The sequence below is a fragment of the Schistocerca americana genome, chromosome X, assembly GCF_021461395.2.
Source record: "Schistocerca americana isolate TAMUIC-IGC-003095 chromosome X, iqSchAmer2.1, whole genome shotgun sequence".
Classification (NCBI taxonomy): Eukaryota; Metazoa; Arthropoda; class Insecta; order Orthoptera; family Acrididae; genus Schistocerca; species Schistocerca americana.
The window spans coordinates 428,608,798-428,634,184 of NC_060130.1; the positions used below are offsets into that span (position 1 = coordinate 428,608,798).

Sequence of the window (25,387 nt, forward strand, 5' to 3'; positions counted from 1 at the left end):
AATAGCTCATCACATTTGACTACTACAGCTGAATGGCATTTGACCAATCTCCTTGACTTTCATATGAAAAATTTGTTGAAACTCTGGTTTATTTCTGTAATGTACATTTTTCCTAGTAAAGTCTTCATAGATGAAGGCAAACACTACAGTAAATCAATGAAAGTTTACCTCGTAATTTCTGAGTCTCTGAAAGAGTGAGATGATTTTTAAAAAGTGGTGACTTATATGAGTGAGCGCCATTGATTGTGAAACACTACCCTGTTTTTTGTCATGGGAATAAAGCTGACATTAGAAGATCCTCACTGCATGCAATGATGGTATCATGAATAACAAAGTGAAATATTACCATATCTGCCTGGGAGATATTAGGGTGTGTACCATCTTACATCTTACATCTGTTGATTGTAAACTAGGAAGTTTCAGGTGTATTACAGAATATTAAGAGAACTTGTGAAAAATGGGTTAAGAAAGATACACCAGTGACACTTTGTAAAATGATAGATTGTCTGTAGGCAAGTAAACTTTGGGTATTAAAAAAGAAAGAAAAGGTGCAATCCAGGCTAAGGAATTCACTTTTTGAGACCTGTTTAACATCTGACAAGAAGAGAGTGAATGAAAAATATGAACATATTACAGCAACAGAATATGTGGTATTTAGAATACAGGATTTTAGATTAAAGCAGATGGTGCAGTCATATAAGATAATATTTGATGGTACATTTCCTAAAATAATTCTCCATCACCGGGCAGTGCAAAGAAGAAATATTGACCACCATAACACAAGTTAAATTCAACAAGTCCACAGTTGAATGTAGAAACTTACTATCTGGTATACTACTTGACAGAGTAAAAAGGAGGGGAAGAAGAATTTAATATTAAGGACAGAAATAAAATGTGAGGAATGAAACAAGTATCAGCTTATATTGTGCTGTTGCTAAGATCACAGATGTAGTGCTACATTTTTATTTAAAGTAAAATTTAGAAATAACAACATTTATATACAGAAATTTCTTCATGCTACAATATTAGCACTTAAGTAATGCATCTTTAGGAACATTTTAACCTCAGAAAACTTCAGCTTATTTCATGTGCAATAACTTTTTAAGTGCTGTTATTTATTGAGCAAAAATATTACCTTATCACTTGCTTACAATTAAATATGGACATGAAAAAGACAATCTTTGGCTTCAAAAAATACACATCATAAAAATATGAGTTGACAATACACAATATTTTATACAACATGAGTAATTACACGTACAATGAGTTTTGAGGAATGATCTCTCCAGAAGATCATTTACTGCGTACAATGAGTTTTGAGGAATGATCTCCCCAGAAGATCATTTACTGCACATTGATATGTTCTTGATAATGTGCAAGAACATATAGTATTACAACACCAATCCCAATACCTATATTTTGCTGCAATAACACTAAACATCCTGACTTCCAGCCACGATCCATTGCTTCTGTTGCCACATGATTCATTTCTGGAATCTAAAACAAATTAAAAAAAGTTATGCTTGTATGTTTGTTGAAGAGATGTGCATTAGTTGCTAAAAATTCTAAGGACACTAAGTAACTATACCTTTACAGAAGGGAGCTTATTACAAAAGTAATCTGAAGACAAAGTATAGAAGTTAATTTTACAGACTTAATAACCATTTCTACTGTTAAGACAAGAGTTGTATGTTCCAGATGTAACATGTTGCCTGCAGTTGCAAATGAGGAGTTTTCAAGAAACCACATAAACTGTTAACCAAGATCTTGACCTGGTGTTCGATGGAACGTTATGTTGACTCATGAATCTTTTTCAGAGAAGCTACTAGAATGACATTCTTGATGTCACATTTAGCTTGTGGCATGGTTTTCTGGGATAAAATTAATAGTCAATTAAATATTAATGAAAAATTTTACATAGCTGGAAAGGGCTACTTGAATGACATAAGACAACCCTACATAAGAGCATCTACATCTACATGTACATTTACATCTACACCCATACTTTGAAAACAACTGCAAAGTGCATGGCAGAGGATACATCCCATTGTACCATATATTAGGGTTTCTTCCCATTCCATTCATGTATGGAGCACAGGAAGAATGAGTGTATGAATGCATCTGTGTGTGCTGTAATTATTCTAATCTTATTCTCATGAATGCTATGTGAGCAATATGTAGGGGGTAGTAGTATATTCCTGTGGCCATCATTTAAAGCCAGTTCTTGAAAACTGTCTTAGTAAACTTTCTTGGGATAGTTTATGTCTATCTTCAAGAGCTTGCCAGTTCAATTTCTTCAGCATCATTGTAACACTCTCGTGTAAGTCAAATCAACCTATGAGCATTAGTGCTGCTCTTCTCTGTGTGCGTTCAATGTCCCCTGTTAGTCCTATTTGGTACGGGTCCCACACACTTCAGCAACATTCTAGAATGGATTGCACAAGTGATTTGTAAGCCACCTCCTTTGTAGACTGATTGCACTTACCCAGAATTCTACCAATAAACTAAAATATACAACCTGCTTTACCCACAACTGAGCCTATTTGATCATTTCATTTCATATCCCTACAAAATGTAGGTACTCATATGAGTTCGATAGTGTATGAGTTCCAACTGACTCATTGATATTACGGTCATAGGATTCTATAGTTTTTCATTTTGCGAAGTGGACAGTTTTACATTTCTGAACATTTAATGCAAGTTGACAATCTTTGTACAACTTCGAAATCTTACCCAGACCTGACTGAATATTTATGCAGCTTCTTTCAGACAGGACTTCATTATAGATAACTGCATCATCTGTAAAAGTTATGAGGTTAATATGAATATTGTCTGCAAGGTCGTTAATATACAATGTGAACAGTAAGAGTCCCAACACATCTCATTAGGGTGCACCCAAAGTTACCTCTACATCTGACTATGACATTCCATCCAACATAACATTCTGTGTTCTTCCTGCCAAAAAGTCATCAGTCCAGTCACAAATTTCACTTGGTACCCCATATGATCATACTTTTAACAATAAGTACAAGTGTAGTACTGAGTCAAATGCTTTTTGGAAATCAAGAAATACTGCATCTACCCCACTGCCTTGATCCAAAGCTTTCAGTATGTGAAATGAGAAAAGTGTGAGTTGGATTTCACATGATTGATGTTTTTAGAATCCATGCTGACTGGGATTGAGAAGGTCATTCTGTTCAAGATACCTCATTATGTTTTGAGCTCAGAATATGTTCTAAAATTCTACAACAAATTGGTGTCAGAGATATTGGATGGCAGTTTTGTGGATCACTTCCACTACCCTTCTTGTAGATGGGTGTGACCTGTACTTTCTTCCAACTACTGGTCATAGATTTTTGTTCAAAGGATCTACAGTAGATTATAGTTACAAGAGGGCCTAACTCAGCCTCAAATTCATTATAGAATCTGATAGGGATTCCATCACACCCTAGAGCTTTGTTCAGTTTTAACAATTTCAGATGTTTCTCAATGCAACTGACACAAATGCTGATCTCACTCATCTTTTCAGTGGTATGAGCATTAAGTTGAGGCAATTCTCCTTGGTTTCCCTTTCTAAAGGAAAATATGAAAACAGATTAAAGCATCTCAGTTTTTGCTTTGCTACCTTCAATTTCAGTTCCTGTCTCATTTGCTAGGAGCTAGACACTAACTCTGGTGCCACTAACAGCCTTTAAGTACTACCAGAATTTCTTCGAGTTTTGTGAAAGATCATTTGCCAGTATTCTGCTATGGTAGTCATTGAAGGGTTCACACATTGCTCTCTTGACAGCCAAATGTGTTTCATTCAGCATCTTTTTATCTATAGCCCTACACTTTGTTTTGCATCTATTATGCAGTAGTCTCTATTTCTTTAGAAGTTTCTTTACAATGACTGTATACCGTGGAATCCCACTCACCCCATTATGAACTGCTCTACTGGGTATGTATCTAACCAGTGCACGATCAACTATTCTTTTAAAATTGAGCTATAGTTCCACTACATGCTCTTATCAATTTTTTATCTATTTTACTGAACATATATATCTTTTTGCTTTTCTTAGTTTTCCCTTGTACTCTAGTACAACTGTAAACTCCTATTCAGTAGGTTACAGTTCCTCCCCTATATATTTACAAGTGGGTGCTGATGATGAGAGAAACTCTGGAGTTCTTCAAACTAACAGTGACTATCATAGTCACCATAAATACAGCTGTAGAGCTCTCCATTGAGAAACAAGTAGAAAGAAATGCATACTGTTGTAATAATATTCCTGTACAGCTGCTTTTTCTATGTGTTATTTACTGCTACCAGTTTCAGGTGATTGTTCATTTTCAAGCAATTCCTAGATAGAATCGGCATATATATCTATGTATGTACATATACGTGTATAATTTCTGATTTTATTTTAAGTTTTACTTACTTTATAAGATCTAAAATGTTATTTTTCATATCTGATCTACTTTTTTGTTATATTTGTGCATGGCTGTTACATTATATATTATATCTTTGATGGAAATTAATTTGTATCATATGTGAAATTTTGGATTGTCTTTTGTTCTGTTTTATCTGTCACTGATAAGTTTTTTGTTGAAGTTCTTAATTTTTTTTTATTTATATGTTCTGTTTGTCCATTCAAGATCTTATTTGAACTTTTTACCAAATGCATGTACTTTCCTATTTCCTCCAATATGTTTATGTTAGCTTCCTTTTTTGGCTCTATTGAGAATGGAGAGATTAGTGCTTATGATAAGTTATGTATTAAATGTCACCCACTAGCACATAAAGCAGCATCTTTTCACACTTCGATGGGGTGCGTGATTAGAGTTTCCCTTACTAAAGAAAATATGAAAACGGAGTTGGGTAAACATAAACTGTAACTGCAATTAATGGCTACAATCCTGACATAGTCCATAAAATAAATGGAAAGGAAATTAGGGCCAAATATGCAAATGAAAATGATGTAATAATATTAGCAAAAGTGAAAAAAAAAAGAAGAAAGAAAATTTTGTTGTACTATCATACAGGGGAAATATTTCTCAAAAAATAAGTAACACATTTCGGAATACAAATGTTAAAATTAGATTCATCATTAGATGAATTTCTGGATATAGTAGGTGGGTAATTTACCAACCCCACAAAAATAAATAAATAAAATTAAAATTATTGAATGTCATGTAATATTTTGTCTAATGTAATATCTTGTATAGACACCTTTTATTAACCTGACACGTTCCACATCATTACGAAGTGTCGTATTCATGATCTATGGAACAAGTACTAATCTAATCTAATCTAATCTAATCTAGCTTCTGCACAGAGAACAAACTAAGAATGAATGTAATACACAGAACAGACAAAGCTTTAAAAAATGACCAATCAGGAAAATTTAAAATTAAACATAGTGACTGTGACATGTTCTACATCAGACAAACAGAACAAAAATTTACTACAAAATACAAACATTTAAGCAAATGCTATAACAACCACCCCACGTTTCATATGCGTCTTCAAGAAAATCAACACTTTACAGTGGATGTAAGCAATAATATCTCCATTCTTTATAGAGCCAAAAAGGGAAGCTATGTGAACAACTCGGAGGAAATGGAAATCTACACACATTTGACAAAAATCCTGAATACCATCTTAAACAAACAAACAGAATTTAGAAATAAATAATATGTTGAGTACTTCTGTATATAAAATGATAATGCAACAGAAATTATATGAATATGCTAACAATAGCTTGACTGTACCTATGTGCTGCTTGAGAATGAGCTGCTGCTTGGATCCAGTAGCAGCAAGCAAAATATAAAAAAGCAGCTGTAGTGGATTATTATTTGAACAGTAAACATTTCATACAAGTTGTTCAGGCTGCATAACAGCAAACACAAGAAATATTCAAGTAAAAGGAACTCTTATTCAAACACAGTGTGAGCTGCACTGAAATAATACCTTATAATCCCTTGGCAGTATACATTGAGGGGTTGAAAGAGAAAAGGAATTTTTGAATGGAATTGAAGGGAAAAAACTATTTAAAATGTTTTTACAATTTAAGTGAACATATTAGCATCCAGAAGTACTATTTACCTCTGAAGTTTGCTGAATACTTTTATATACCAGTAGTATCTGTACTGTTTTTACTTTACATCATTTACAGAAGAATGTTTTGCTGCAAGTATTTTTTTTTTTTCAAAGAGATTCTGATAAAATCAGAAATTACAAAATGAAGAAATAATTTTATTCAATAATAAGTTATGAATTCATCTTTTGTGATAGTCAACTTACAATAATAACATCCTTTAATATACAGAAGTGTGTTATAAGAATTACACTGATGTAATAAAAGTCATAGCAGAGCAGTATGCCCATTTTTGGAGCTGTCACTTCTACTCCTGTGATTCATGTAAAATGATTTATGATATGATTATGGCCGCATGATAGGAATTAACAGACTATAATGCAAATGGTAGCTGCAGCTGGATGCACGGGACATTCCGTTCTGAAAATCATTAGGAAATTCAACATTCTGAGATCCACAGTGTCAAGTGTGCTGAGAATACCATATTTCAGGCATTACCTCTCACTGTGGACAACTCAATGACTGACAGCCTTCAATCAATGACCAGGAGCAGTGGCATTTGCATAAAGTTGTCAGTGCTAACAGACAAGCAACACTGCATGATATAACCACAGAAATCAATGTAGGACATATTACAAATGTATCCATTAGGACATTGTGGTGAAATCTGGCATTAATGGGCTATGACAGCAGATGACACATGTGAGTGCCTTTGCTAACAGCACAACATCGCCTGCAGCACCTCACCTGGGCTCATGACCATATTGGTTGGACCCTAGAAGACTGGAAAACTGAGGGTTGATAAGATGAGTCACAATTTCGGGTTGGTAAGAGGTGATGCTAGGGTTTGAGTGTGGTACAGACTCCATGAAGCCACGGATCCCAGTTGTCACCAAGGGAGTGTGCCAGCTGGTGGTGGCTCCATAATGGTGTGGGCTCTGTTTACATGGAATTGACTGGATACTCTGGTCCACCTGAACTGATTACTGACTGGAAATGGTTATGTTCAGCTACTTGGAGACCATTTGCAGTCATTCATGGACTTCATGTTCCCAAACAATGGCAGAATTTTTATGGATGACAATGTGCCACGTCACTGAGCCACAATTGTTCGCGATGTCAGTTCATGCACAAAATCCTGTAAGAGGCAACAATTTTGCAATTATGGATGGCTATAGAGTCAACATGGCTTCCAAGGGCTTGTTGAATCTGTGCCACATTGAGTTGTTGCACTACACTGGGCAAAAGGAGGTCTGACACGATATTAGGAGGTACCCCAGGAATTCTGTGTCCTCAGTATATACCTTGTGCTAGTCCTAGAACATACCACACAGGTCTTCAAAAAAACTGATTCTGATCACTGTTTTACAATAAATGTAAGTCATTGATATCCTTTCCTGTTAGCAATATTTCTCTTTTTTCAAAAAATAGTCACATGTTGATGACATAAAAATCCCTTAAAAAAGTTAGCGAATAATGAAAAAATTGTTGTGGAATGTGAAGTAAGTAACTCCTCTTTATAATTAATAATGTTCTGCAAAACACCAATGGAAAATTTTACAAGTGCCATGAGACAATGGAAAAGTCAATCCATGTTATTAATAGTACAAAGCATGCTTGTAACAGCACAGAGAACTTTGATAAAGACTTGAAAATTAAAACATTAGTACAGAAAGAGGTCTGATACATGTGTACAGTATACCATAGCATATTAAACATGTTGTGATTAATAGAGTTGAGTTTAAGAATGAATTAATCAACTTTCTATCAGATAGCTCCTTCTACACCACTGAAGAGTGTCTTCACAGGGACTCTTAAAATTATTGTATTAGATTATAATTTAATTAACATTACTACTGTAATAATACTGTATAATACTTCATAAAGTTAAGCCATTCCATTGCACTGTACTCCAATAAAATGAATGTCTTTGACTTCTTTTCATCTCATAGATGAATTTTTTCCCATGATTAATATAAGAAAAGCAATAAAGGAAATTGCAAATGTGCATAGACACAAACCATGTCCACAAGACTGATGTAGAGGAACATCCCAGCAGCAAAGCCAAATATGTATTTGCTCGCATAAATTTCACCAAGAACAACTCCAACGGCAAATCCCACAAAGCATGTGCAGGCAGAAAGGAAATTGCAGCAGACTGCCAATTTTACTGACATTCCAGAATTCAACAAGACAGCAAAATCACCTGGAGATTATAGAAAAAGGAACTGATACTAAGTTTGCATAAAAAACAATATACATTTATTTGAATGCCACAAATGTTAATATTTGGGAACAGCACATTTGTGAATTAATAGTTTTCTTAGCACCTTCACCAGAGGATTAAGAAGTTATGTATTACATTATATAATAATCCATGTATGTATCATGTTGCAGTTACCAATTTGTCCTAGAAGCTCACTCCGCATCCAGTATTTTCATATAATACCATGCTGATGCAATAAAAGATTAGATCAAATACAGTTGTGAACCATATTTATTTAAAATAATTACTTCCATAGTCCAGTTACACAAATATAAAACTGTGCAGTTGTGGGAATGGCAAATAGAAATGATAATTCAAGACTCACCTAAAATATCTACATAACTGACAGTCTCATCACGACTGAAGCACATACTGCATTTGGGTTAATCATACAATTAAAAAGTTACTGAAATGTATTCAGAATGCTCTAATAATGGCAAGTTCAGATCATGAATTCACATTGATCTATGATTTTGATTGAGTTTGAAAGTGGTCAGTGTGTTTACACTTCACAATGTTCCAAAAGCAGCTCAGCTTCTTAGCTTTGATGAAAGTATTATTGACATAGTTATACAGTCAGTACCTGTTAATAGAGCATTTGAAACCTTAGTTTCAGTATTGCTGCTTAACTTAATAGTGATTTTTGTAATATGAAATATGCCCATGTTCAGAAAAAGCACAACACTTTGAACCACTAGAGATAGGATGTTCATATTCACAGGACATTTACATTAATATGTTCTGCAGAAATGATTAGCATTTGAACCAAGTTGTCCCGCAGGTTCAAAGTCAACATCAATATTGTGCACAACACTATTTACTGCTAAAATGTGCCTGTGGCTCTCATTATCACTATAAACCATGCCTTGGGCATGGATGTGTGTGATGTCCTTAGGTTAGTTAGGTTTAAGTAGTTCTAAGTTCTAGGGGACTGATGACCTTAGACGTTAAGTCCCATAGTGCTCAGAGCCATTTGAACCATTTTTTTGTGACCAGTGGGACCTACGTGAATGACATCCTGTGAACTGTAGTCATACCCTTTCTGCACAACACTCCAGATGCCACTTTTCAGCAAGACAATGCATGACCACATATTGCTGTACAAACAGAAGCCATATTGGTGTCACAGGATTTCAGCCTTTTGCATGAGTCCACAAGATCACCAGACTTGTTGCCAGTCAAAAATGTGTGGCATATGGTGACAAGACGGGTGCACCACTGTGACCTGAAGCCAGCCATCACAGATGAACTTTGGGGTGAATGCAGTATGGATGGCTATCTCACAGGACACCATTTGTGCATTACATGATGCGATGCAGTCACATACGGAACGAGTTATCAGGGCCCATGGCGGACCCTGTGCCTAGTAGGCAACAGGACACATGCTGAACTGAGGTGATTGAAATGATAATCATTTCTGCAGAACATACTAATATACATATCCTGTGACTATGGTCGTCCTGTCTCTAGTCATTTAAGGTGTTCTGTTTTTTCTGAACATGAGTGTATCATTATTACTGGGCCAGTACCACAAAATTGTCCAATTTTCTGTAGATTCATTTTCATACTACATTTAACTTTCATCTATGATTAAACTCTTCTAATAAATCAGCATGTTCCAACTTCAGTTTGTAAGTTGGTTTCCATAAATCAAGGGAAAAAATCATAAAAATATTTATAATACAGTAGCATATGTTTCAAATATGGTGAAACAAGTGTACAACACATTTCAAAGTGTAAATACATATGTAGCAAAATTCTACACACAAAATTATCTCCGAAATATAAATCGCTTAAAAATGTGCAAAATGCATACATCAGTTTAAAACTCTGTAAATAATACTACTACAGTCTGTCAAGTGATTATGATGAGTACAGCAATACAGTACATAAACTGATGTGTGATACTGTTAATTAGGATGTTTCTGATGTCTATTAGTATTGAATTCCAATCTTTTTGCATAGCAGCTCTAAATCCAGCAAAGTTTAGGACTAGCAAGCAACACACCTCCTGGGAGCACTACAAACATGCTCTGTGACATTAAGATTTAAAAATCAAGTTGGCCATCATATGCTCTGAATCAACCAGCACTGAAGACATTCATTCTTCAGAGGAGTCAACTGTGATTTCACATAGACATTTTGTTACACTGCTTGACAACTGCTAAGGAACAACTTACACTTGCTAAGTAACAACTGCCTTTTGCTATGGAACAACTGATAATTGCTGTGGAACACCTGACTGATGAATGTAGAGGATGGGACATGTTACCTGCAGCAGACCCTAATGCATGAACACACTGCATCCATTAGGTATTTCATGTAGTATGGTGTTTCATGAAGGTTGTTGTGGAACTGATTAGTGCAACATTCCGTGTGGTACGGCAATATGTCTGCAAGACACCATTTGAGTGCTTATGATCAAGGACGAGCAGCTAGATAGCTTGAAGCCAGTCAAAATGTCAATCACAGCTCCATATGGAAAGTAATGGATGTCTGTATGTCCACCTGATGATATACAATCCCCCACAGAGACACTCACTATTCCTATGATTTCCTTTTCATAAATATTTGATTGAAACCTTACCAAATAAAAAACTGTTTGTTGCTATGCAAGATAAATTAGAATTCATCTATAAAAACTGTAGTCCCTGGCTGATCTCCATTCCATTGCACATGATGGCCGCCTCACTGCAAATACTTTCATCCCAGGTGAGTGAACATCAGTACACACATGGCAGGTGGCATCACATAAATGTGCCTTCATGAAGCTTTCTAATCACAATAGTCAATGATATTACTGTTTTACTGCCTGCAGTGCTGAGTATAGCTGAGCTTAGATTTTGAGCCTGTTCACATGAGAAAATAACAGCATAATGTTCATTGCCAGATGAACAGTTGTGTTTCACAGTCTTTTACTTTCACTTTTCACAACTCCCCCAATAATACACAGTTATATATGGCCAGTGCATTATCATTTAACTTTCCATAAGCCTAATTAATAATTAGCAGGCAAACATCCACACACTGCAACAATAGTTTACTGTTGAATATCTATGAGCAGTAAAAACATAACCACATAATTCGCAGTTCTTTCAGAATAATCAGGTACATATGGAACAGACACTGTCATTGCTTTAACACATGGCCTATTGGTGTAACGCTTATTTCACCATTAAGTTGAGGCATTGTTGTCATTCTACCCAACACAGGTTCTTCATCTGAAACTCGGCCATGGACTGTCTTGTGACCAAAATTCAGGCCTTTATATATCATCACAATAATAGGTACTGAAACTACGTAGTGTTCGAAGTTCAATTTAAACTTAACTCATTAAATTAACTGAATACATCGAAAAATTTGTTCCTTTTAACAGTTTCTTCTACTACAAGGTTTAGGCCAAATTATTTGTTTAAATGATGAAATTAATGTATATCATTATCTAAACAATACTTTTGACAAAACTGTTAATTACTTTCTAATCAATGAAGGGCTGGTTTTGCTAACATGTTTGAATAGAACCAAATAGATTCTTTAAGATTACTAGTATTTCATCTTCCAAATGTTTGTAATTAGTACAGAATTTATACTTATTTAGACATCAGCAATAGAATTTAAGTCACAAAGCAATTACTGATTTCATCCTATAATGAAAGATACTAACTAGGAATAGTGGACATAAATTAGAAAATCAATTACATACATAAGACTAAGCACAAAATTAGATCTAGTGTTATATTCTTTAAAACTGAGGGCCAACCTTTCTCTTTTATGAAAATGCAGATTCTGTTCACATATGTTAATGGCAATTAGTTAAAAGTGAAAAAACATATTTAATGAGGCAGATGACAAAACAAGAGGGGAATTAAAATTATCCCAGCTTGCTTCATCAACATGAAATATGTTTACAAATGTATGTGAACTATGACAACACATGTGACATGGGTGGACACCAGTAAATCCATGGATAAAAAAGCTCCTCATAAACCCCTCAATTGATTTCAATCAAACTTGGTACACATATTGGGAAAAAATACTGCAGGGGTAAGAACAAGCAACCTCCTATTGGGGCGGGGCAGATAAAGTTGAGAGAGAAGGGAGGAAAGGAGATGGCCAGAGAGAGAAGGGGACAGAGGAGGACACAGATAGCAGGGGGGGGGGGGGGGAGGAGAAAAGGGGAGAGGAGGAGATGGTCATGGAGAAGGATGGAGAAAATTGACAGAGAAAGGGAAGAGAAGAGATGTGGGAGAAGGAGATGGGCAGAGACAGGGGGGGACAGGGAGGTGGAGGTGGAAGTGGATACAAAGAGTGGGAGAGTAGTAGATTGACTGAGAGAGGAGGGAGGAGGAGATGGACTTTGAGGAGTGAGACAGAGATAGAGGGGGTGGGGAGGAAGAGATGGGCAGAGGGGGAAGGAGCTGATAGACAGAGAGGGAAGGAGCAGATAGAGAGAGAAAGGAAAGAGGAGGAGATGGACTGGGGTAAGGGGAGGGAGATATGGTCAGACAGAGGAGGGGGGGGGGGGGGAGGAGGAGGCATGGGCAGAGAGAGGGGGAAGGAGAAGATGGAAAGAGATAGAGGGAAGAAAGGGATGAACTAATAGAAGATGAGAATAAATAAATATCCAGGCAGCATCAGGTACTCAGCTAGCATATGTCAACATGATTTATGGAGTTTGGAAAATAAGTAGGGCTTTTTTTTCTAATTTGTCACCCCTGAACATGAAAATGATATCAGTTTTTTCCATCATCTTTAATTTTCACTTCTCCCAACCTACTGCAGGCTATTTACTACTTACTACTGGCTGTGAAATCTGCATTGTATGGTGTGATTTATTTAAATCTGGTAACATTGCTGTTTTGTATGATGGTTAAGTAGAGGAGGAGGATGAAGGCTGACATTCCATAATCACTACACAAACCAACAGTTGAGTGAGTGAGAGAGTCAGAACAAGATGCTTATACGGGTTGTTGTGAGTGGCGTTACCTTATTGAAGCCATGTTCAAAACATCAGGAAGTAGTGTGTGAATAGCCCAGATATACTTTGTTACATATATGGAACTTATGTGATAAGTACAGGAGTTCAACAAATAGTGGAATTTGCATGGAAATCATATTTTGCTTATTTTGGCATGAAGCTCAGAGATCAGAACAAGTCAACTGCTCAACACCCTGTGCGTCATACATGCTCAGAGCAATTAAGGAAATGGATTGAAGGTAAAATGAAGTGTCTGAACTTTGATGTTCCCATTATATGACATGAATAGAAGAATCACATCAATGATTGTTACTTCTGTATGATGAAAGTAGTGATAGACAACAAAAGAAACATGAACAAAATCTCGTATGCAAACTTATACAGGTGATTATACGTGACCTTCATGATCCAGGGCTGCCAATCCCCTCTCCACAATATCAGTGCATACATCTGAATTCACTGAACTAGACATAAGTCATGAAAGAGGTGTATCTGAATATTCCAAATGTAGTACTGGTAACAACCCAAAACCTCTTACTTGAACAGAACTTAACAATTTGCTGAAAGACTTTTGGCTCTCAAAAGGCACAACAAAACTTCATGGATCATACTGCCATTGAAGGATAATTTACTGGCACACATTACATCTTACTCAATGTACATAAATTGTGATAAAAACTTTAGGAAAATTTTTGTTGGAGCTGGTTAATGGTGTTCTGCAGAGACATTGCCTGATTGGTGACGCAAGTGGGAGTTGAGGAGTATAACTGTAAGCAATAAAGATTATTTATAGATTGTTCAAAGCAAAGTTTGAAAGCAGTGTTACTACATGTTGGATATGAGCTAGCATCAGTACACTCAAAAGAGTCGTACAGTACCATGAATGTATAAAAAACACGACGCTTGTATTTGGTGTCTGTAGAGTGAATGGCATTCTTCTTAGCCAGCAGACAGGGCGCATAAATATGTCTTGCTATATATGTTAAATGGGATGGTAGAGTGTATCATGAGCGTTGGAGTAGGAGAGAGTGGGATCAAAGAACATTGTGAATGAATGTTTGGTTAATCCAGATCGCAATTTATTGGCTCCATTGTGTATTAAATTAGTACTGATGAAGCAGTATGTGAAAGCATTGGACAAAACAGGAAACTCTTCTCATTATCTGTGTAGCCAGTTTCCAAATCTATCTGCTGTAGATTTAAAAGAAGGAATATTTGTTGGACTCGATACATGTAACTTGATGTCTGATGAACACTTTGCAAGTACCATGATGGAAACAGAACAGCAAGCTTGGAGAAGTTTAAAAAATGTTGTACATCAGTTCATTAGCCAGAATAAGCACCCTGATTACAAGGATATAGTGGAAGGTACGCTACAGTCATTTAAACAGTTAGAATGGTAGATTTCCCAAAAAAAAAACAACACATTTTCTAATGTCAGCTGCTCGGGGTAGCCGTGCGGTCTAGAGTGCCTTGCCATGGTTCGCGCAGCTCCCCCCATTGGAGGTTCGAGTCCTCCCTCGGGCTTGGGTGTGTGTGTTGTCCGTAGTGTAAGTTAGGTTAAGTAGTGTGTAAGCCTAGGAACTGATGACCTCAGCAGTTTGGTCCCATAAGAACTTACCACAAATTTTAATTTTTCTAATGTCACTCCTAGACAATTTTCAGGACAGTTTGGTTGACACATTAGAGGGACTTGATTAATGGTTCCATCAGGAACTTAAAAATCTGGAACATCATTATCAGGGTCATTGGGGAATAAACATGGTGTCTGACTACTGCTGGTGTATCACATGTGTAGGAGAGGTGACACACAAAAGGAAGGACATAAGGCATTTATTCATTGGCAAATGTAAAGGAAAGTAGTACCCCAATGAGAGGTGAGTGTCCAAATAATTGTATTTGCTTCTTCAATTTTGTATCTATCACTTTACTTTTTTTACCATTTTATTGTTCCATTTCTTCTCCACCTTCATGTAATTGGTTTCTGATTTCATTGATTACAGATTTTGACAACGGTGATGGTGCAAAACCCTGACATACTGTAGGGAAACAGCTTCAGATTCATGATCATCACAATGGATTTAGTCAACAATTCATATTTTTGTGCCAACACCAGACAAAATGTCAAAATTTGTCAATGTGTGTAATTGCACTGTCTTTTGTTAAATCTCCTGCATGCCAAACTTATGATCAGAAATTACTGCCAAGCTCTATGAACAACACAAAGATGAGCATTTAGTGATCTGGTGGCCTCTACCTGAGTGTGGCCTGCCTTTAGCCTGCAAATAGCACAGTATTGCCTTCCCAGCAGTCTCCTCTCACTATTACATCAGCTTTGTGCAAAAATGGTGAAATGAGATCACTCCACTGCTAATACACTCCTATTACGTTGCTAGACATTAAAATTGCAACACCATGAAGACAACATCAACAAGCACACAACTAGTATGAAGTGTACCACAGTCTTTTATAGAAAATGATTAACATTACAGCAGAACTGCACAAAATAGGTAAGGTAGGTAGATGGACAGGTAAGGCAAACCTGTCACAAAGCACAGTTTGGTTTGAGCATCTGAGTGCTTTACTAAGCATAAGCATATTGGAGGTGTTACAGTCTTGCATTCATCTTTCCTTTCAGCTGACATACAAGGTGAGACATAAGGAGACCTACAGTTTAATATGGACTTGGAACCATGGTGCAGCTTGGCATTTTTCACATATAAAAATATGTGCTCAGTGGTGAAAGAAGTGATAAGTGACAGATAGATAACAGATGATGACCTTTGGATCTACACTCCTGGAAATTGAAATAAGAACACCGTGAATTCATTGTCCCAGGAAGGGGAAACTTTATTGACACATTCCTGGGGTCAGATACATCACATGATCACACTGACAGAACCACAGGCACATAGACACAGGCAACAGAGCATGCACAATTTCGGCACTAGTACAGTGTATATCCGCCTTTCGCAGCAATGCAGGCTGCTATTCTCCCATGGAGACGATCGTAGAGATGCTGGATATAGTCCTGTGGAACGGCTTGCCATGCCATTTCCACCTGGCGCCTCAGTTGGACCAGCGTTCGTGCTGGACGTGCAGACCGCGTGAGACGACGCTTCATCCAGTCCCAAACATGCTCAATGGGGGACAGATCCGGAGATCTTGCTGGCCAAGGTAGTTGACTTACACCTTCTAGAGCACGTTGGGTGGCACGGGATACATGCAGACGTGCACTGTCCTGTTGGAACAGCAAGTTCCCTTGCCGGTCTAGGAATGGTAGAACGATGGGTTCGATGACGGTTTGGATGTACCGTGCACTATTCAGTGTCCCCTCGACGATCACCAGTGGTGTACGGCCAGTGTAGGAGATCGCTGCCCACACCATGATGCCGGGTGTTGGCCCTGTGTGCCTCGGTCGTATGCAGTCCTGATTGTGGCGCTCACCTGCACGGCGCCAAACACGCATACGACCATCATTGGCACCAAGGCAGAAGCGACTCTCACCGCTGAAGACGACACGTCTTCATTCGTCCCTCCATTCACGCCTGTCGCGACACCACTGGAGGCGGGCTGCACGATGTTGGGGCGTGAGCGGAAGACGGCCTAACGGTGTGCGGGACCGTAGCCCAGCTTCATGGAGACGGTTGCGAATGGTCCTCGCCGATACCCCAGGAGCAACAGTGTCCCTAATTTGCTGGGAAGTGGCGGTGCGGTCCCCTACGGCAGTGCGTAGGATCCTACGGTCTTGGCGTGCATCCGTGCGTCGCTGCGGTCCGGTCCCAGGTCGACGGGCACGTATACCTTCCGCCGACCACTGGCGACAACATCGATGTACAGTGGAGACCTCACGCCCCACGTGTTGAGCAATTCGGCGGTATGTCCACCCGGCCTCCCACATGCCCACTATACGCCCTCGCTCAAAGTCCGTCAACTGCACATACGGTTCACGTCCACGCTGTCGCGGCATGCTACCAGTGTTAAAGACTGCGATGGAGCTCCGTATGCCACGACAAACTGGCTGACACTGACGGCGGCGGTGCACAAATGCTGCGCAGCTAGCGCCATTCGACGGCCATCACCGCGGTTCCTGGTGTGTCCGCTGTGCCGTGCGTGTGATCATTGCTTGTACAGCCCTCTCGCAGTGTCCGGAGCAAGTATGGTGGGTCTGACACACCGGTGTCAATGTGTTCTTTTTTCCATTTCCAGGAGTGTATATATGTGAATTATCTACACTGCTGGCCAATAAAATTGCAACACCACAAAGACAACATGAAAGAAATGTCACATTAGCATGAAGTAAACTACATGCTGGGATATGAAAATGATTAATATTTTGGAGTAATCACACAATGTAAATAGGATAAACACCAAGTACACTCTATACTCAAGGAAAGATTATGTATTTCTCATAGAGAAATCATATGTGAATGTTATTTGTTTGTGAGAAGATTGTGTCATGTCTCTTGCAAGAAGGAGAAATGTCTACCAGAACATGTCAGAATTCAACAGTGACAGAATTCTGCCCTATTGAGACTATGGTTTATTGTTCCAACATATTGCTGCTCACATTGGTTTGGATCTCATGACTGTCATGTGAATTGGATTCAATAGATTCACAACGCCCATACTCAATGCCATGTAGGGTCTCACCCAGCCCCACGTGACTAGCACCTGAGAGGAAGACATATTTTTCACTCAGTTGGGAATGATCTCACAGTTGTGTCACATATCTCGAGTCAGGAAATGGACTTGTTTGCAGCAATATAGGTGTCCACAAAGAGAGAGCAATGACATCAGGGGCATCACAGACTCTCAGCACAGAGAACTTTATTATGGCATCCCTTAATGTGGCAGCAGTGAGAGGCATGCCAACAGTAGTGTTCCTAACAACAACATGGGACACAGGAGGGGCAACATGTTGTCTTTTCAGACAATTTTCAATTCTGCATATAGCATCATAATGGACATATCCATGTGTGGAGGCTCTGAGGAGACTGAACATTGCCAAACTACATGTGTTATCATCACATGGGTCCAGCACCTAGTGCGATGGTATGGGGTGCCATTGGATACACAGCATGATCATCTTGGTTCACAGAGCTAGTGATTTTGACACCAAGTTAGGCATTTATGACACATTAAGGCCAGTGGTTTTGCCCTATCTGTTAGGTCTCCATAATGTCATCTTTCAAGAAGACAACACAAGACTGTACATTGCTCATACTGTCCTGAAATACCGCAGTACAGAAGTAGTTCCACTGATTTGGTCATTGGTTACCAAGAAACTGAGTGCCACCACTCGCCAGCCACTATGATTTATGAATTCTGGCATAGGCCTGAAGCAGCATGGAATGAATACTGATATCTGCCCATATCTCTAACCCATTTATCCAGCCTCAGGCTGTATTGGACCATTTATGGTACTTCTCCACTTTCCCCTGTCTTCACACAATTCTTCTTCTTGTTTTGTTCCAGTCCAGATTTTGTCTTCTTAAATTGATCTTCATTGATTCAATCCATTTTTCTCTGGGTCTCCCTCTTGCCCTGTCATTTGTTTTGGTATTACTCTGTCTTTCATTTCTTTCCATGCCCAAACCATTTAACCTACTCCTTTCAATCCTATCACTGAACTTTTCTGCTCCAGTTTCCTTGCCAAAATCTTTATTTCTCACTCTGCCCTCCTCATTTTCCCTAACATTCTTTTGGGAATTTCATTTCACTGGCTTGCAGTCTCACTCCTCCCTTCCTGTCACTGAAAAGATCTGCACTGCATACGTCATTATGGGCATAGAGTACATTTTTTATAGAACTCCCTTACATTTCATGAGTACCTTGATGACAGAATGATTGACAATGTGTGTTATTGTTATACTGTATATGCACAGTAAGTGAAGTTCTGTTATTTTCTATTCTTTCTTTAAATATGAAAAAATTAATGTATGATTTTTACACCTTTTTATATCTCATCCTTTAACTTTAGCTGATAATCTCAGCAATCATTTAATAAGGCTGTCATGACAAAGAGTCTATGTCTCTTAATAACAGTTGGAATATTGCTCTCAAAGTACAATACTTTGTAGAATTTAGCCAATTTAATTGTATATTAAAATAATCAGAAATCAAAATATCAAATATACTCGTAACAGGATGAGATTACACTTTATTTTATAGAAATGATGACAGAGTATCTGAATTGGAGAGTGGATGATTACATGATTACTTTGTACTGCACTTTGTGAAAAAAAAAGTAGAAAAGGAGAAAAAGCTTAGAAAAGGAAAAGGGGTGGGGAACGGAGGGGGGGGGGGGGGGGGGCACACGTGCCCCTCCTGAAATCTGAGGTGGACTTTTTATTAATTTCAGAAGTCTCATGCATTAGTAGAAATTATTATCTCTGTGTCTATTCAACTACAGATTTAGCATTTCTGAAAGCAAGGGAAAACACCAGCTTTAATACACACTACATTATTTATTTGACTGTCAGGTTTTTCACAGGAAATAATAAAATTTTCTTGTCATGTTGATGGTTTTGGCATTGTTTTTCTATCTTGGCTGATGTGAACCTTTACAGAACATTGCCAAAATAGATTCCCCATCTTTTCTGTGTTGCTTACTTGTACAGCCATTAACGATCTCCAAAACGGGACAGCTCTGACACATAGCACAGTATAAATATGGGTGCAGTGCACCTGTATGACACCCACCCAAATTCCTGCAAGAACAACCCCCTTGCCTGCTGTACATCTTCATCTCGACAGTAGGTTCATATATGACACACCAAGGCTTGTTGGAACTGCATTGTTTTAAATGGTAGGGCAACTGTAGCAGATTATGTGGAAAACAATCATGCCAAATTATAGGTGTATTCAACTACAATGCATTTGTGGCTCCAAATGCAGAAGAAATGCCAATTTATGTGCTGTAAGAGAGGTAAAAATGATGAACTATACAGGTCAGTAAGGTGTTTGGACCTCCTTAAAATAAATGGTTCTTAAACTACATGGGACGCAACCCAGTGCAACAGCCAGCCTTAGAGTTATGAGGTCTGTAGCCCAGCTGCCATGGTCACTCAATATCATGTCAAACAAAGGAGATGAGGACCATTTTGATTAAGTCCTGTTAAGAGTTGGTTCAACAGACTGGTGCCAATAATATAAAAAGATGTACTTAGAATATGCTTACCTTTAGGGTAAAAGTAATCTACCTTCAAAAAATATTGACTGGACAACTATCAAACACTGAAGATACAGTGAGCTTTGTGTACTTCCTGTAAAATTTATTTCTTGGGTAACAACTTGCCCCTTCTTGGATACATTTCTGTAGACGCCCATACATACATGACTGCTTAAGCACTTTATGACATTTTAATCTGCAGTAATTTTCTTAAAAGCCAAATGCCTGATAGGAAATCTGCAAATTATTTTCTGGATAAATGGTCCCATTAACAAAATAAACAGTATGCCTTGTCGCAATCTAAGCAACTCAATTCTTCCTCTTTCTTCACAGTTGCCTATTTTCTTGGTATTCCATCGTCATCTGTCAGTGTTGTTCTTTCATTTCCTTTGCTGGTGTAACTGATTTCTTCTGCCTTTCTGTTATTTTAGATTCTTTGATGTCATTTCTTCCTAGTTGTTTTCTTATTTCTGTAATCCATGCTAATGTTGACTTCTTTTTCCAGAAATACAGGAATATTTGTTTTGTTAGCCTGTTCTCGTTCATGTGGTAGAGGCATTCAAAGAAACTTACCTTTCGTTTTACCATTACTTCTCATATTTTCTGTATACTTTGGCAGATTTTCTCATTACTTCTCATTTTCCAACCATCTGTAGTTTGTACAGCACCCATTTTTTTCTAATAAGTCAGCTTTCAAGTATCTCTATTTTCTCCAACTTACAGTTAATTGTTAAGCATTCAAAAGCATTTTCAAAAAATCTGGTCTTACTACTGTGGTACAGTATTTCAATTTTTTTTATTTACAGATAAGCTCGTCCCATCCTTGATGTTTTTATTCAAACCCTAAGCTCTTTCCACTTAATTAACTTTTCCATTTACTACAAATTCTTTTAGTCCATTCTGCTGTGCAGTTTCTCCAAGATATTTAAATTTAATAACTCACTCCTTTTTATGCATTTATGTTTCCATGTATTTTGGAGCATTTTTCTACATTTTTCATGAATTTTGTTTCTTGAGCTGATATTCTGAGACCAATTCTATCGGCTATCCTGGAAGTGAAAAAATAGCATGGTGAGTCATTGGGTGAGGCATTGCCTCATTGCAACGAAGTTGTACAGACCTTTCCAATCACCCGCGTGCTGGCTAGCTACATACAGCTGTGACACCTGCAATGTTTGAATATGCAGATACTCTTATTCAAACTTCTCCTTCTCTATGACAACACAAGGCCTCACATAAGTCTGTGCACCTGAAAGGATCTCACAAAACTTCACTGGACTGTTCTTTCTCATCAACACTACAGCCCAGGTCTTGCACCACATCTGACTTCCATGTGTTTGGCCCAACGAATGATGCATTCCACATGAAGCAGTATGTGGATGATGGGTAGGTTATTGATGTGACAAGGCATTGGCTTCAGTGTTGATCAGTAGAGTGGTATCATGTAGGCATACAGGCTCTCCTAGTAAGGGGATGTAAAGTTGTTGCATTGAACAGGGGTTATGTTGAAAAGTAGGGTTTTGTAGCCAAAAGAGTGGGGAATAATACGATGCATTGGAATCCTGAATAAAACCAACCTGCTTTCAGAAAAAAAAAGTGTTGTATTACTTATTGAATGCTGTTTGTATATGCTAATATTGGTAAATGAATCACAAACTGAAAAACAGTAATGCAAGACCTTTTGTGATGCAACTGTAAACAACAGAGGAAAATAAAATGGACATCTGAACTTGCTGGGACAAATAAGAAATTCATGTGAGGGCAAGAATGTAAGAATCATGACATAACTATAAGATAATCATAGCTTTACTTGATAAGCATATACATTAAACTATGATACAGTGCATGTGAATCCAAGATTTCATAGCTGTTCAGTAATCATATTAACACTTTCAGACTCTCTGGCTACAATTGTGTACATTATCTTTTAATGTGGCTTAGCTGCTACAGAAACATTTTCCCCCCAATGGAAACCTCATGTAAACATTTGTGAATATTCAGTCTTTCCATTATGTGCAAACAGTGATACCAGCTTTTGGGCATCACTTTAAAAATATAAACAAACCAATGTAGCAGTGTGCAGCAGCTTGTGATCTCCAGAATACATGGAAGTGTTTGTTTCATTACAGTTTGATGTATGACTAAATATTGTTTTTGTTATTTTGCATGGTAGTTTAGTGAATGATCAGTTTATTTATTACAACAGTGAATATTCCAAAATGAGTTATTTTGGCCCATAAAAAGAAGTCAAGTGTAAAAAGTATAACTTTGAAAATAGGTACATATTTTTGTATAAATCTAGCATCTAAAATAATTAAAAACGTCACCTAAGAGCATTACAGCACAAAGAAAAAATTTCCTTCCTACAGAAAAAATTTGAATATGAGAGGGTTAAGTTCTTCTGACTGTCCTTGCCATTATATTGTAAAATGTATGTTTTTGTATGAAACTGTGTGTGCATTACAGCATGAAGTGACACAAAAACTTTGCTCTTTCATTGTGATGTATCATTACTCTTAATCAAAATCTTTATTACCTAATTCATGAGGCAGTTCCTCACAGAAGACAGCAATGCTGAGACTAATGCCTGTCCAGATGCTGTCAGTGAATGCAGCTCCAATAGATACTCCATCAATAAAATTGTGAATGGCATCTCCAAAAACAACCATATAGGCCACTGGTGCAATTGTTTGTTTCTTAGCTTTCGCAGTATGAGGAACATCTAGAGAAGGCTGGTAGCCATTTTTCCAAGCTGAAATCTGAAACCAAATATTGTTTTAGTACATGTAATACATAGTTCAGTCAGTTTTTAAAACTGTTGCATTTTTCTCTGAGTGTTTACAACACTTTATGCATATTATGGAATTGCAACCAACAAGAATTTTAAATTAGATTTCAGTGGCAATACTGGTAAAACTGACAAGGATAAACAGTACAGAGAATGTTGTGTGTGGAGAACAGATACTGTAAAGTACAACTGATCACTTTCCACATTACCTAGGTACATGTTGCAACAGATGGTTGAGATTTTATTTGATCCCTTCATTATGTGCAGAGAACATACTTGTAACATAGCGAAAATCAGTTTAATCTGATGCCTTAAACCTAGCAAAACCAATGATGCAGGTGTAAATATTGTAATCTAGACATGTACTTTAAGTTTTGAAATTTTGAAAAATTATTTATTGTTTTTAATGAATAAATCTATGCTTCTATCAGATTATATAATTATTTTAATTTTTCAGTTAAATTTGATTAAAAAATTAAGTAATAGTAGTAGATGTGGAATTTCCCAGCAAATGTCATATTCAGTTGTTTCAAGTTCTAGACGCTACTTACACCTCAGTCTTGTTGTAAGTGAAAGTCAACAACAATTACAGAAATTTGTAATTTTTTGTGGTGGTCATAAAGTACACCCTCCCCCTTTTGTTGTTAGTATACACATATATTCTAAAGGCTAACATCTTGTCAGTGCAACCACTCTCTTCTGTCACTGGCTACTCATTTCAGTTCCATGTAACTGACACATCCTACCCTCTTTTTGATGTCTCCCATATACTCCATTTTCCATTCAAGAATATTAATGATGATAGTATTGTGTCTAATGGCATGTCCAATAAATTTTATTTTTCACTTTTCCATTCCGTTTAATAATTTTATCTCTTCATTGATTTTCCTCAAGACTTCCAGGTAAGTTTTTCTTTCCATCCAGCTAGCTCTTGTCATTTTCCACAATATCCACATTTCAGAAACTTCAAGCTGATTCCTTTCCAATTTACCCTGAGTCCAGCTCTAACTTCCATAGAGCAGTGTACTCCATGCAAATGAGTTTGCAAAGGATTTTCTGACATAAATATTCATATGTAAGGTGGTTAAAATATTTTTCTTAGTGATAAATGTCTGCTTTTTTCCAATGGAATCCTTCTCTTCACTAGAATTAAGCCTCAATTGTCCTCTGTGATTACTCTACTGAGTTAACAAAATAGTTTCACCTGATCAATTCTGATATCATCAATTTTCATATTGGTTTTAATTTCTCCCATATTTTTCTGTACTCCTACCATTACTTTTATTTTCCATTTGTTCACTTCTGATTTCCAGAGTTTAAGAGTGTCTTATATGACTTGCAACATTCTATTCATTTCTTTTTTGGAGTCTACAACTGTAATGATGTCATCAGCAAGTCTAATACAATGTATCCTTTCATCACTGGTTTTTGTTCCCTTGTATATGTAGTTTACGTTATTGAAAATGAATTGGTATTGCTAAGAGAGTGCTAAAAGATTTTATCAGGTTCTGGAACCTACTTACCCTACTAACAAATTAAAACTCTGCACTGGGTGCCAAACTGCCTAGCTATGCCACTGTAGGGATTTGTTTTTTGAAATGGCTTTTGCTTCTCTTATTAATTGCCTGTACTTCTTCCAGTTCTGTCTATTCAGTCTAGTCTGAAGTTCAATTATTTCTTCGGTGATCCATTTCCTAAGGTGACTCTGCTTTTTCTGACAGATTATTTTGAGAAAGACTGCATAATAATGGTAAATTATTGTGTTAAGAAATGCATCACACTTCTCATTTGCATGTTGTGTTTGCATTGCTTCAGCCCAAACTTCTTTTCTCTAAGTGTTATTTTAAAAAAGTTTGTTTTTGTAGATTGATAGTTCTGACTTCTCTCTTGTCTTATTAAGGCTCAGGACTTGCAGGTGTCAAGTCAGCTGTTCATCACTCTGTATGGCCATCCAGATTCAGCTTTCTCATTATTTCCCTGAATTTCTTAAGGAAAGTAGTGAGACAGTTTCTTTAAAATGGATGTGCCTGATTTCCTTTCTCATTTTTCCCAAATCTGAACTTGTCTTCAGTCCTTAGTGTCCTTGTCATTGACAGGATCTTGA

General features: G+C 37.3%; 1 protein-coding gene across 1 annotated transcript in view; it reads right to left on the reverse strand.

The window, feature by feature from the left end:
- Positions 1–960: 960 nt before the first annotated feature.
- LOC124555571 (metal cation symporter ZIP14-like) overlaps positions 961–25,387 on the reverse strand; it is a 222,960-nt gene continuing 198,533 nt past the window's right edge. Inside the window, exons 7-9 of the mRNA XM_047129533.1 lie at positions 23,032–23,254; positions 8,099–8,283; positions 961–1,497 (exon numbers count right to left, since the gene is read on the reverse strand). Of these exons, the coding sequence (XP_046985489.1) occupies positions 1,345–1,497; positions 8,099–8,283; positions 23,032–23,254 (561 nt within the window). The 3' untranslated portion in view covers positions 961–1,344. The remainder of the gene's footprint in view (positions 1,498–8,098; positions 8,284–23,031; positions 23,255–25,387) is intronic.